The 12,328-nt window shown below is 47.7% G+C and overlaps 1 protein-coding gene across 1 annotated transcript in view; it reads left to right on the top strand.

The window, feature by feature from the left end:
- Positions 1-12,328, top strand: part of LOC144114003 (tubulin beta-4B chain-like) — a 29,932-nt gene that overhangs the window by 3,861 nt on the left and 13,743 nt on the right. Inside the window, exons 2-3 of the mRNA XM_077647430.1 lie at positions 4,770-4,880; positions 5,507-5,751. Of these exons, the coding sequence (XP_077503556.1) occupies positions 4,770-4,880; positions 5,507-5,751 (356 nt within the window). The remainder of the gene's footprint in view (positions 1-4,769; positions 4,881-5,506; positions 5,752-12,328) is intronic.

Below are 12,328 nucleotides of genomic sequence, written 5' to 3'. Positions count from 1 at the left end.
TGCAGTGCAAATTTTCATCTCTGCATGAAATGATGGAGCGCTTAAACGTCAAGTGTGTCCCGGTTGAATGGACTATTATTAATCACCCAAACTGTAGCATGTTCTTGAATATTGCAAATGAGAGTGCGCTGGTCCGACAGTGTTCTGTTACTGTTTTCGCATATCTTCGTTTCACGGCGTGTTTTCACGGCAACTCAGTGAAACGTTTAGGAGATTTTGTCGTGCCTGACGAAATCGGTGACATCAATGTCCTACTTGACATATTAAATAAGCTACAGCAGATTTCTGACGACAAAGGTTCATCTGATGGCCTTACTGACCTGATAGTAAACCTCACGGAAAAGATTAAGGAAAGCGTCCGCAAAAACAGAAAGGACTCTGTTAAACTTCTGAGGGAACAAGTGTTGTTGCTTCAGAGTGACTGCAGTACTCATCTCAAACAATGGTGCTTGCTTGCATCTGCATACTATATCTCCTCATGCATACAAGTTTTTGAGGGGCTCTGGTTGTTTGACTTTGCCGCATCCGAGTACCATTAGAAACATATGCTCCTCTTTCCACCTATCACCTGATAACGAATCAGGTGATCAGAATTTTCTTAAATACATTGGCCAGAGGTTTAATAAATTGAAATCGCATGAGAGTGCTGTTACTTTAATGGCAGACGAGATTCACGCTCAGCCATTTATGGACTTTACGATGCCGCATAAGGTGAGGATTATTTACCCACATCTAGACGATGCAACGCGACCCATGTTTTAAATCATTGACGCTGTGTAACTGTTAAAGTGTGCTAGAAATAATTGGCTTAACTAAAGAAATCCTAAAGCCAACTTTTATTTTCCTATGTTTAACCTCACTGACAATTCCGTCCACCCTGACATGATACAGTGGGCATCATTCAAGGATCTCAGAAAGCTTCACAAACTTGAATCTTCTCAGCTCTTGAAGTACAGTTATAGGCTGCCTTCAAAGGCTTTAAACCCAAGCAATTTACAAAGGCAAAATGTTAAACTAGCCTTACAGGTTTTCAACATCTTTGTGGCTGAAGCCTTGGACATGCACTGCGATTTTCCTGTACTTTCACGTGCGAAAGAAACTGCCAACTTCATCAGAATAATTGTTCATTGGTGGATGGTAGTTAATGTGAAGATGCCACACAAGGGATATCACTATCGCGACGTATACGAAGAGCCAATTTCATCGTTGAATGATGACCCCAAGCTATCCTTTTTGAAAGCCTTCAAAATCTGGTTTGACGTATGGAAATTTTATAAACACGACAATTGCACGCCACAAAGGAAACTTTTAATGCTCTGTGGCATTCAGCATATGCTCTACTTGAATTCTCAAAGTATTGAGTCTATGAGCTCGGTTTTAAGTACGTGCTACTCGGAAAAGTGCAAACAGACGGCCTAGAGAAGAGGTTTCTTCAGTACAGACAAATGGCTGGGGGTAACTACCACATCAGCATCCGACAGCTTCACGAGTGCGAAGGCAGAATTCGCCTCCAAGGCACGCTTCCTGTGATGTGCGCCGGTGACTTCAGCGACGATGAGGTCGGTTGTTTGTCAAGTGCTGCACATTCCTTCAAAATTGCTGAGTTTACAGAAGGTCTGAACAGTTTGAGTTCACGCGCGCCTGTGTTTGGCTATGTAGGTGCTTTTGTGCTCATTCTGTAATGAAAGCCCTGAACTGCGATTTCTGCCGAGAGCAGCTTGTTATGGACTGCGAAACAACAGAACATGATGATGCCGATGTTCACTCTTTGGTATCTATAGCTTGAATCGAGGCAGGCTGGAATTCCCAAGTGCATGTGTCGTCACTGTCGTGATGCACACCGGGGTAATTGCAAAAAAAGCTATTACAACCAGAGAATGCCACAATGTTTCGCCAACACAAAAACCAGAGGAATGTTGTTCAACAACTGGTTATCGAATCGCTGCCAGAGTTTGGCGACCTTGTGACATGCTTGAATGGGCACGTCAAAAAGTATGCTTTTTTCTCGCACGCCACAAGCCTGGTCCAACACTCCATGTTAGCATGCGCTAGCTGCAAAAAATATCACTGTAATTTTTTACTTACTAAAGTTAACTTTTTGGTTACCAGTTTACTACTGGGAACAAAAGTTTCCCGGACGAGAGTTCTAGGAAAAACGTTTATTGTAGATCCACCTCGCTACCCAGTCGCCTGATATTGTATGAAGGCATTAAAGGGACTATGCAACGAATAAAAAGTCACTTGTAAATGTTTTCAATGCATAGAAATGATGCTAAGAAGCATTCATACCAAGTATGAGTCTTCAGAACTGAGCCAGCAATTTATTATGAACTTTTAAAAACCGTGTTTTTCAAAATTCGCGGGCCGATTGGTGTACTCGCAGTGACCAATTTTGGAACTAAAATCGTAAAAACGAGCAAACGCGGTTCGTGTTCTCGCCTGCGCTGACGATGTGGGCCCTCGCCATTACACAGAAGTTCCGTATGGTGTTTGGCGCCAATGTTAGTTTTGGGAAATTTCCGAGGTGTCGTTCTGGACCGCGGGGCACGAATTATCTGCAGAGGTGATGATCATCAGTGTTGGGGAACGCCGCAACAGTAGGATCCTCACCGCTCGCCAGAGGTTGTAGAAATATACAACCAATAGGAAATGCGTGGAACGAGCTGCAGCTGCCAATAGCTACCAAAAAACGTGCAGTAATTGATTTACCCCTCGAAGTGACGGTATTATCAGAAACAAGGTGGCGGCCTGAAGAAGCCGAGCATCTGGTCGAAAGATGCTTTTGTGACCATTAAAAAACTGTTGAATCACCGGCGGTGCTGACATTCGAACCCAGTACGTCCTGTGTATACGGGGCATATGCTGTATGCTACCAGGCCCTCACTGCGATTTTTGAACAGGAACTCCGATTTCGCGAAACCAATGAGTGCACTTTTTGAGGACGTCCTCATCTCGTTTTTATACGTAAATATTTGTTTCATTTCTGACTTCCTTCCACCAGGAGTCCGATCCCTTTTATTTGGATTACTCGCAGCCAACTTTGTTAAAATTGGACTGGATGTGACTGGAGGCAGTTCTGAAATGAGGTGCAAGAAATGAGGTGCATGTAAACGTACCACCTGTTGCAAAACTTCTTAGGCCGATGCACCCGTGGCCGGAATATGGTCGCACGCGTACGGTTTCGTTCATTTCTTGGCGGGAACTTGTGAATGTCAGCGGAATTCGTCCTCGACATTTTAAACGGCAAATCTATATGCCGTATCAGGGATCACCGTAACACTGTTCGCGCGCACTAAGGCCACGGACGCCATGACCTGCGAACTGTCGCAACATGTGTGCATGCGACGCAGCAGCCGTCAGGCACGGCCGCCTTTGTTGGATACATGCGTCTGCTTATCTGAAAACAGCGCAACGGACGCGGACAATGACAGGAGTGGACACAAACTCAGCAGTATGCGTCCACTTTTGTCATTGTCCGCGTCCTTTTCGCCGTTTTAAGATATGAAGAGCCAACTAGACCGCACCTCTACCACTGTATGCTTATCTGAATTTGGAGATGATAGGCGTCTCGCACCTTGTGTTCTCTTCTAAGCATTTATCCATGTTTAAACGTTTTTCGCGCCAAAAGAACAAAAACAAAAAGGCATGCCGATAGCTTATTTCTCTTGATCGTTTCTTGCGGCAGAGGTGACGTGATGGCGCAGGTACCATTCAGCGATTGGCTGAATTTTCTTTTTTTTTTGCTTTAGCTTGCCCTCATTAACGAAATGCTCTTGCTTGACTTGCGCGTGTTCTCGGCGCCTGTAGATTCTCGTCCGCGAGGGGGCAATACTGGGCAAGCGAGTAACGTAAATGATGGCGAATTTGAAACCCCGCCGTGGTGGCTCAGTGGTTAGTGCGATCGGCTGTTGGAATCGAGGACGCAGGTTCAATTCCAGCCGCGACGGCCGCGTTTCGGTGGATGCGAAATGGAAAAGACCCATGTGCTGTGCGATGTCAGTGTATGTTAAAGAACCCTGGGTGGTCCAATTTACTCCGTGCAGCTAAAGGCGTTTGGCTCTGCAGCAGCAGCAGCTAGGCAGGAAAGGGACACGTCCTCAGCCCTAGCAACACCGCACCGTCTTTTCAACTCCCCATTTAACTACTCCGCTCTCATAACCCGAATAACGAAGAACGCACTCCACACGGCACGGGTACAAACGCTGTACTCTTTCCTTTTCGTGCTTAGCCCCTGCCTCATGAAAACCGACCGAAGCGACTGGCTGGAGGGGCTTTAAGAAGAGCATTCGCCGCTACATTCTTTAGTTTTAACAGACTATAGTTGTGTTTTTGGCACATTTCTCTCGACACATACTATTTCCTCATTGAAAATTTTGACGAGAAGTATGACGGACGAATACCGTATGTGTTCTAATAGCATACCTACTGTGCAAACGTAAGTTTTATCAAAGGGGCTGCGAATGCTGATCATGATGATAGCATCACAAACGCACTCCCAATGGTGCATGAGCGCTCGAAAACGTTCTGCTCTGTCGTGTAACGCAGCGGCATCGAAATGTTTTCGCCATTATGTCTATGTGCCTTTATGCGCATGCAGACATGCCCCATGTGGCGAACCCACAGTTCCCTGTTCGGTGGCGCTCGTCTGCTCCGCATGCGTTCAGCATTAGAAACTGCGTGGCAGACTCGCTGGCAATGTTCCAGTTCACGCAACGGTAGTAAAATACTGACGGCTGTAAAGAAAAAAAAACCTGGTTTGTATTTTTCAGGCGGCAAGTATGTTCCCCGTGCCATCCTCCTCGACTTGGAGCCAGGAACCATGGACTCCGTCAGATCGGGACCTTTCGGTCAACTGTTCAGGCCCGACAATTTCATATTCGGTAAGCGTCTCTTTTAGCTTCATATCTCCGTTGCTGTTTTAGCATGTACTGATCAAGTTCAGCTCAACGTCATCAGCTGCACGTGTGTGCGCAAAGGTTCGTGGGGAGCCGGGCTTAATTCTAGCCGTCCCTAGCCGGAAGTTCCTTGCAGCAGCTGCTCTTAGCCCATCGTAGTGTTCGTTAGGTTCAGCCACAGCTTAGGGTTAACAAAGGTAACTCGATTTGCTCGTACCTGTGCTCAGAATCGGCATTCATAGTCGGCTGTATAATCTTGGCTGTTTCCACTCTTTCGGTGGCAAATTCGCTGCGTACAAAATACAAGTGAACAGCAACTGAGGCGACCATTGCAACACGAAGCTTGCTGCCCTATGCGCCTGACATACGTTCCTGAGCGCTGAGTTTCCATCTTGAAATATGAAAAGTTATTTTATAAGGTCGGCGAATTTGGTCTGAAGACCGCTTCACTATCATGCGACTGAAGAAAAACTCGCGTAGAAACAGGAAAGGTTTCAGCGCAAAGCGCCTTAGCGGCTACCTTTTTGGTCAACGCTTATTGGCTCAAAACAGCGGCTCCCAGCAGCGCGGGGATATGCAGGTGGCGTACATATGCGCGGTAACCTTCGCAGGCAAGAGCGGCGCCGGCAACAACTGGGCCAAGGGCCACTACACTGAGGGCGCCGAGTTGGTGGATTCCGTGCTGGACGTGGTGCGCAAGGAGGCAGAGAGCTGCGACAGCCTGCAGGGCTTCCAGCTGGCCCATTCCCTGGGCGGAGGCACCGGCTCCGGCATGGGCACGCTGCTCATCTCGAAGATCCGGGAGGAGTACCCGGACCGCATCATGAACACCTTCAGCGTCATGCCCTCCCCCAAGGTGAGCATTCGTCGTGACAGCTTCCGCGCCGCCGGCACGTGTCTTAAGCCAGGACAGCGTCAATACCAGCGAGACGCAAACTTTTGTGGAGGAAAAACGCTAAGCCGCCCGTGTGCTGTGCGATGTCAGTGCACGTTAAAGATCCCCAGGTGGTCGAAATTATTCCGGAGCCCTCCACTACGGCACCTCTCTCTTCCTTTATTCTTTCACTCCCTCCCTCATCCCTTCCCTTACGGCGCAGTTCAGGTGTCCAACGATATATGAGACAGATACTGCGCCATTTCCTTTCCCCAGAAAACCAATTATTATTATTATTATTATTATTATTATTATTATTATTATTATTATTATTATTATTATTATTATTATTAAACTGCCGTCAGATATGAAGGCTTCACCACGTCCGCATGTGGTGACCTCAGCGAGCTTTCTTTCTTGATGTCTACCTACTACGGTGGTATCGACACCGCACTCGCTCGTGAAGATGCGAGACTTTACGTCACCCACCGCTGCTGCCAAACGAATGGCGCGAAAACAGCTGCAGAGTGCAAGCGCACGACGGCTGTGACCTTAAAGGGACCATGAAATGGTATATACTGAGGTTAGGAAAAGCGCACGAGCGATCGCTATTCCATCACTCGTCACCGAACAGGAAAAAAAGTATAAGCTAGCTTCATTAAAAGACTACAGACATGTAAATTTAGTTACGCGTTTTATTCTTCCATATGATGCTTTAGGCATTATAATACATGGATCATCGTCTGGTATTCGCATACAACCGCAAAATCACTGAGTACTGAATTCCTTCCCTCATGCTGTTTCGGTTTCATCAACCGAACGATGGTTGTGCCATGTAGTTCGACTTTAGATCATGTGAGACACGAAAAAAAACTGCAATATAAACGCTGACACGTAGTTTTAATTCACTGTAACGCTTAAACAAGCCTGCTTCAAGAGCTGGAATGAAAACAAACGACGTATCAGCAGTCATACTGCCGTTTTTTTCCTGCCTCCCGATACTCCAAGTCCAACTACACGTCACAGCCATCGTTCGGTTGATGAAACCGAAACAGCATGAAAGAAGAAATTCAATTATATATTATTTATCAGTCGTAGGCGAAAACAACGCGGCGATACATGTATTCTAATGTCTAAAGCATCATTTGAAAGCAGAAAACATGCGAGCAAATTTTTGGTGTCTACAGCCCTTTAACACCGAAGATATCGGCGATTAAAAATGATGCTTCTTAGCTTCCCTCAACTCTTACACAACGACGTGCCGAAAAAAAAAAATGGCTAGCGGTTTATCATTGCTAAGCACGAAATAGTGCGCGAAAGCATGGTGGGCCTCCCAAATTTTGAGGGTGGGCCAAACCCATTCTTGGGGTGTCGCATGTCGGTCCCGAACGTAGGTCAATTTTGAAATTTTAGGGGGTGGGCCAACTATTATTTTTGGAGGTGGGCCAATTCCATTTCGAGACGAGGTGAAGCTTGTCTTCCACCTGAGCACAGCCAGATTCACCGGCAGTCGAATTCGGTCAAGGTCATTCGAAGGCAAATTTCGGGCGTCCTAACCATGTTTGGGACATTCTTCATGTGCCATATCAGGGCCGCCGTGGTGGCTGAGTGGTTATGGCGCTCGGCTGCTGGCCCGAAAGACGCGGGTTCGATCCCGGCCGCGGCGGTCGAATTCCGATGGAGGCGAAATTCTAGAGGTCCGTGTACTGTGCGATGCCAGTGCACGCTAAAGAACCCGAGGTGGTCGAAATCTCCGGAGCCCTTCACTACGGCGTCCCTCATAGCCTGAGTCGCTTTGGGACGTTAAACCCCCATACACAATAAACACCCTCATGTGCCATACCATGTGTTGCTGTCCTTACCCTGCAGGACCATCCCCAGAATTGAGCTTCATTGCCATGCACACCCATTTCCTTACTGAGTCTGGCTGAGTCTTCATTTTCTCCGCGTGAGACATCGTCGAAATCGTTAGGGGTTGGCTAGGATTGCTTTCGTGCTAACAGAAAACAGGTCGGGGCTGCGCAATCCCGCCCACGCCACCTGAGCATGCCCAATGGGCAGTGGGCGTCAGGCTGCCCAGTGACTGAGGAGCGGCTTAGTGTGCTAAGGCAAAGAATGCGAGGTGAGCTGTCGCCCTAGCAGACTGCGAGTCAGTGCGAGCAGCGATTTAAATAGAAATTGTAAATTATAGACATGCTGCACCATCATCATCACCATAAGCCTGACTAGGCCCACTGCAGGGCAAAGGCCTCTCCCATGTCTCTCCTATTAACCCTGTCTTTTGCCAGCTGCGGCCACCGTATTCCCGCAGACCTGCTGCATGTTTGCAAACAAACAAGGTGTCACTGCAGTCGCTAGCGGGCTCGCGGTAGGCTTGTAGGCGCGTTGTCGGTTTCTGCGAATCACCAAGTGGTTGATGCTGTTGATGCTTTGAACTTCGTAATTTCTCGAAGTGCACAGGCTCGCGTTGACCACGTACGGCCTATTCAGAGATATTGTTTGGCACTGTGTGTTGTATATATGATCAGTTGCGAACAGAAAGCGTTGCTGCCGTTGATTTCTACGCTAGACGTGGAATAAAATAACCACTTTTTGACGCTCTGTACAAGCCGGAATAATTCCACTTCGGGATAGCAGTGAGGAGAAGCTCTGGCGTTGTTTCGGCGGAGCAGACGTGCGCTCACCATCACTTGACACGCGTGCCGCGCAGCGAGGCAAGTGGGGACAGCGTCGTGTCTCCAGTCTCCTCTGTCGCGTGTAAGCGCTGCTTTTCGCCACAAGATCATGCACCAACGAGGCCGATTTGTCACCTTATTAAAATGGCCAAACTGATCGCAATTTTTTTGTGCAGTAGAAATTTAGAAAATTACGCTTTTTAGATGTGTGGGCGTCGAAGATTGAGTGAATCGCTCTTCTGGTGGCCTCGGCGCATCGCGAATTCCACGGGTTTCCGACGACGGTGCACCACTATCTTAGTATCACTTGGAAGCGGAATGATCAGAAGATCAGAGGTTCCATTCATTGCAGTGCCTCATTTCTTTGACCAAAAGAAAAAGCTACGAGGGTGAACGAAGCCAACGAGAGAATAAACTTTAAGGTTGGTTTTCTCAGCTTTCACGTTTTCTACGATTGGCATCACTCATCCCTTCGTAATTTCGTAACGAATAAAAATAGAATAATTATATTTGCTGCGAATGAATCCTGAGACGTTGATTTATTTATGGTTTTGTTTATGAAGGTTTAACGTCCCAAAGCAACTCAGGCTATGAGAGACGCCGTAGTGAAGGGCTCCAGAAATTTCGACCCCCTGGGCTTATTTAACGTACGCTGACATCGCGCAGTACACGGACCTCTAGAATTCCGCCTCCATCGAAATTCGACCGCGGCGGCTGGGATCGAACCCGCGTCTTTGGGGTCACCAGCTGAGCGCCATAACCACTGAACCACCGCGGTCCTGAGAGATTGAGTAGTGTAATAAATCTGACAATTTTTTGTACACATGCAGTAGCATGTTGAAGTTATTTTTCTAAGAAATGTGTTCACGTAAACATGCATGCTAGAGTTTAACTTTTGTTTGCATACTTACTTTGCATAAAAAAAAAGAACAGTAGCGTCATCACACAAAGCAGGGCTTTGTGAACATGTTGGCATAAAAAATTTGCGCACTTTCTACTTAATTATTCCACACTCGATGACTTGACGACGGTGTTAATTATAATAACCCAACATCTGTACCAGCCAGCTGAAAGTAAAGCACAGCACTGAAATTAGCATAAAAAGTTCACAGTTGTGCCAAATTTGGTTACATCTCATGCATAAATAACGAAAATACTTTCAATTTCCCCGTCTCCTCTCAATCTCGCTGCATTGTTTCACCCGACAGTTTCTGTTAGTGTACCCCCTAAATGAAACGTTTGCATAGCCGCCGCGGTGGCTCAGTGGTTATGGCGCTCGGCTGCTAACCCCAAACACGTGGGTTCGACCTCGGCCGCGGCGGCGGTCGAATTTCGATGGAGGCGAAATTCTAGAGGCCCGTGTACTGTGCGATATCAGTGTATGTTAAAGAACCCCAGGTGGTCGAAATTTCCGGGGTGCTCCACTACGGCGTCCCTCATAGCCTGGGTCGCTTTGGAAAGTTAAAACTCCATAAACCAAACCAAACCAAACCGAAACATTTTCCTAGCAACGCAGGAGTCTGATTGAAAGACGCAGGGGCTCAAGCCGAAAAATTCCACTCGCCTGCAACTACGTGTGCTGGACGCAGCTTCGTGTGCTCTCATGTATTTGCGCTAGCTTTATGAGATACTTTGGAGGCCGTTGTCATGCGATGGCAAAAACGAAGACAAAAGCACGCTGCAACTCGGCCATATACCTGGGGTGAAGAAGAAGAAGAAGAAGAAGATTCGCTCGGCCTCTCGGCACCTCTTGGCCACCGTGAGACGACCAGCTTGGCTCTGTTAGGAGGACATCGTTCGACCCAGTGGCGTTCGTCCTGTTCATCGCTGCCCCGACGGCTCTGCTCTGCTGGGAACGATCAATTAAGTTTCGGGTGGCTGATTGTGGCATTTTCTCTCTGCGTCTTTGCGCGGTAAGGCAGTAAGCCCGGACTATGTCCACCCAGTCTCCCGGCCAGGGGAGTTCCCTCTGGTCGGCTTCTCTGTCAACTGATCTCCTACCGTTGGAAGCTTTTTTGCGCAGTGGTGTCGGCAGTATCCCTGTCGCGCTGGTGCCTAAGGATGGTGGTGCTATCAGGATGAACAACCCTGGTGCTGTTCGGGCTGCTCTCCAGTCGACTACTTCTCATAATGAGTCAATCTCAGAGGTTCGCAAGTTTGGACGTGGTGGGATTCTGTGCAGATTGCCAGACCTCGCCTGTGTAAGAGATTTACTAAACTCCTCATCCTTTGCCTCCCTTCGGGTAAGTTCTTTCATCCCTTCTCATCTGGCGTGCACGAAAGGTATTGTACGAGGTGTAGACTCTTCCCTGTCTCCGGCAGAGACTCTTGAGCTTCTGTCGGCTGCAGGTGTTGTTGCTGTGCACCGCTGTAGCCGGGATGTAAACAACGTGCGGATGCCCACTGAATCAGTGATTGCTACCTTTGCCGGCACTTCCTGCCCCTCTGAAATCAAGGCATGGCTTCTAATTTTTCGGGTAGACCCATTATCATCTCGGCCTCTGCAGTGTAACAACTGCTGGCGTTATGGACATAGCGCTGGCGGTTGCAAATCCAACTTGAGGTGTTGCAACTGTGGGGATGGTCACGCAAAAAGCACCTGCACTGAGGAGAATGAGAAGTGTTGCCTTTGCGGTGGTGCGCACTCTGCAAACTACTCAAATGGTCCCTCTCGAGCTCAGGAAATTCAAATTCTGGAAATAATTGACAGGAAACGCTGTTCGCGCCGTGACGCTATTTCAGAGGTCAAAGAACGTGCCCGCGGTTATGCCGGTGTGACCGCTCGGCAAGGTGTCATGCTAGACTCAACGCTGTCCCAGGCAATTGCGGCTGCTGCGGAGGCTTCGATGTCTAAAATGGTAGAAAAGATTGTCGCAAGTGTGTCGGAGTGCTTTACAAATGTTCTAGAGACTCAGATTACACATGCCGTGCAGGCTAGTTTGGCACCTCTTTCGACAATTCCCTCTCCTCTTATCCGGTCTCAAATTCCAGTAGCATCACAACCCCAGGAACAAACTTCTGTCCCTTCCGCTGTACCTACCTCGGGTACTTCGAGGGATGTTGATATAATGTATGATTCCGAGATGGTGGAGCCTGATGCGCGGCTTCTTAAGCGCAGTGGGTCCCCCATGTCTTATTCGTTGTCTTCTCAGGGCACCCAGCCCAAATCAAAGAAGAAGCAGCTTGGCACTAAACCCAAGGATACCATTTTGGAGCAGGCAGTTGCTGCTGCTAGACTTTCGCAACCATAGCGTCGTTGCGAGTTCTGCAGTGGAACTGTCGCTCTATTCTTTCCGCTTCCACAGATTTACACTGCCTTTCTACTCAGCTTAATCCGGATGTCATAATTCTGCAAGAAACGTGGCTTTCAACTGACAAACATTTTCATATCAAAAATTACCGGTCATTTCGCCTAGACCGCCAGTCAAGAGGCGGGGGTTTACTAACTTTAGTCTCTTCAAAATTTTGCCACAGGGCTGTGGTATCTCTTCAACAAATGTCTCCTGACTGTGAGATTTTGGCGATAGACTTTGTACTTCCTCGGTGCTCTCCATTTTCAATAGCAAATTGTTATTTCCCCAATGGAGTCCAGGATGTTAGACCTCTGGATTTTTTACTCGTAAACTGTAAAAACCCAGTTCTCGTGGCTGGGGACTTCAATTCTCACCATGTGTCTTGGGGTTTTAGGACTAATTCATGCGGCAAGCGCCTTTGGGACTGGGTTTCTGATCACAATCTGATGTGCTTAAATTCAGGATCGGCCACTTATCTTCGCTCACACACTCAATCTGTTTTAGATATCACGTTCATTAGTCCTGGAATTGGCGTAACGAATTGGTCGACAGTTGATAGCGGCACTTCAAGTGATCATATACCTATTCATT

The sequence above is a fragment of the Amblyomma americanum genome, chromosome 1 (genome assembly GCF_052857255.1).
Source record: "Amblyomma americanum isolate KBUSLIRL-KWMA chromosome 1, ASM5285725v1, whole genome shotgun sequence".
NCBI classification, from domain to species: domain Eukaryota; kingdom Metazoa; phylum Arthropoda; class Arachnida; order Ixodida; family Ixodidae; genus Amblyomma; species Amblyomma americanum.
This window is presented reverse-complemented; position numbering and strand designations above follow the sequence as displayed.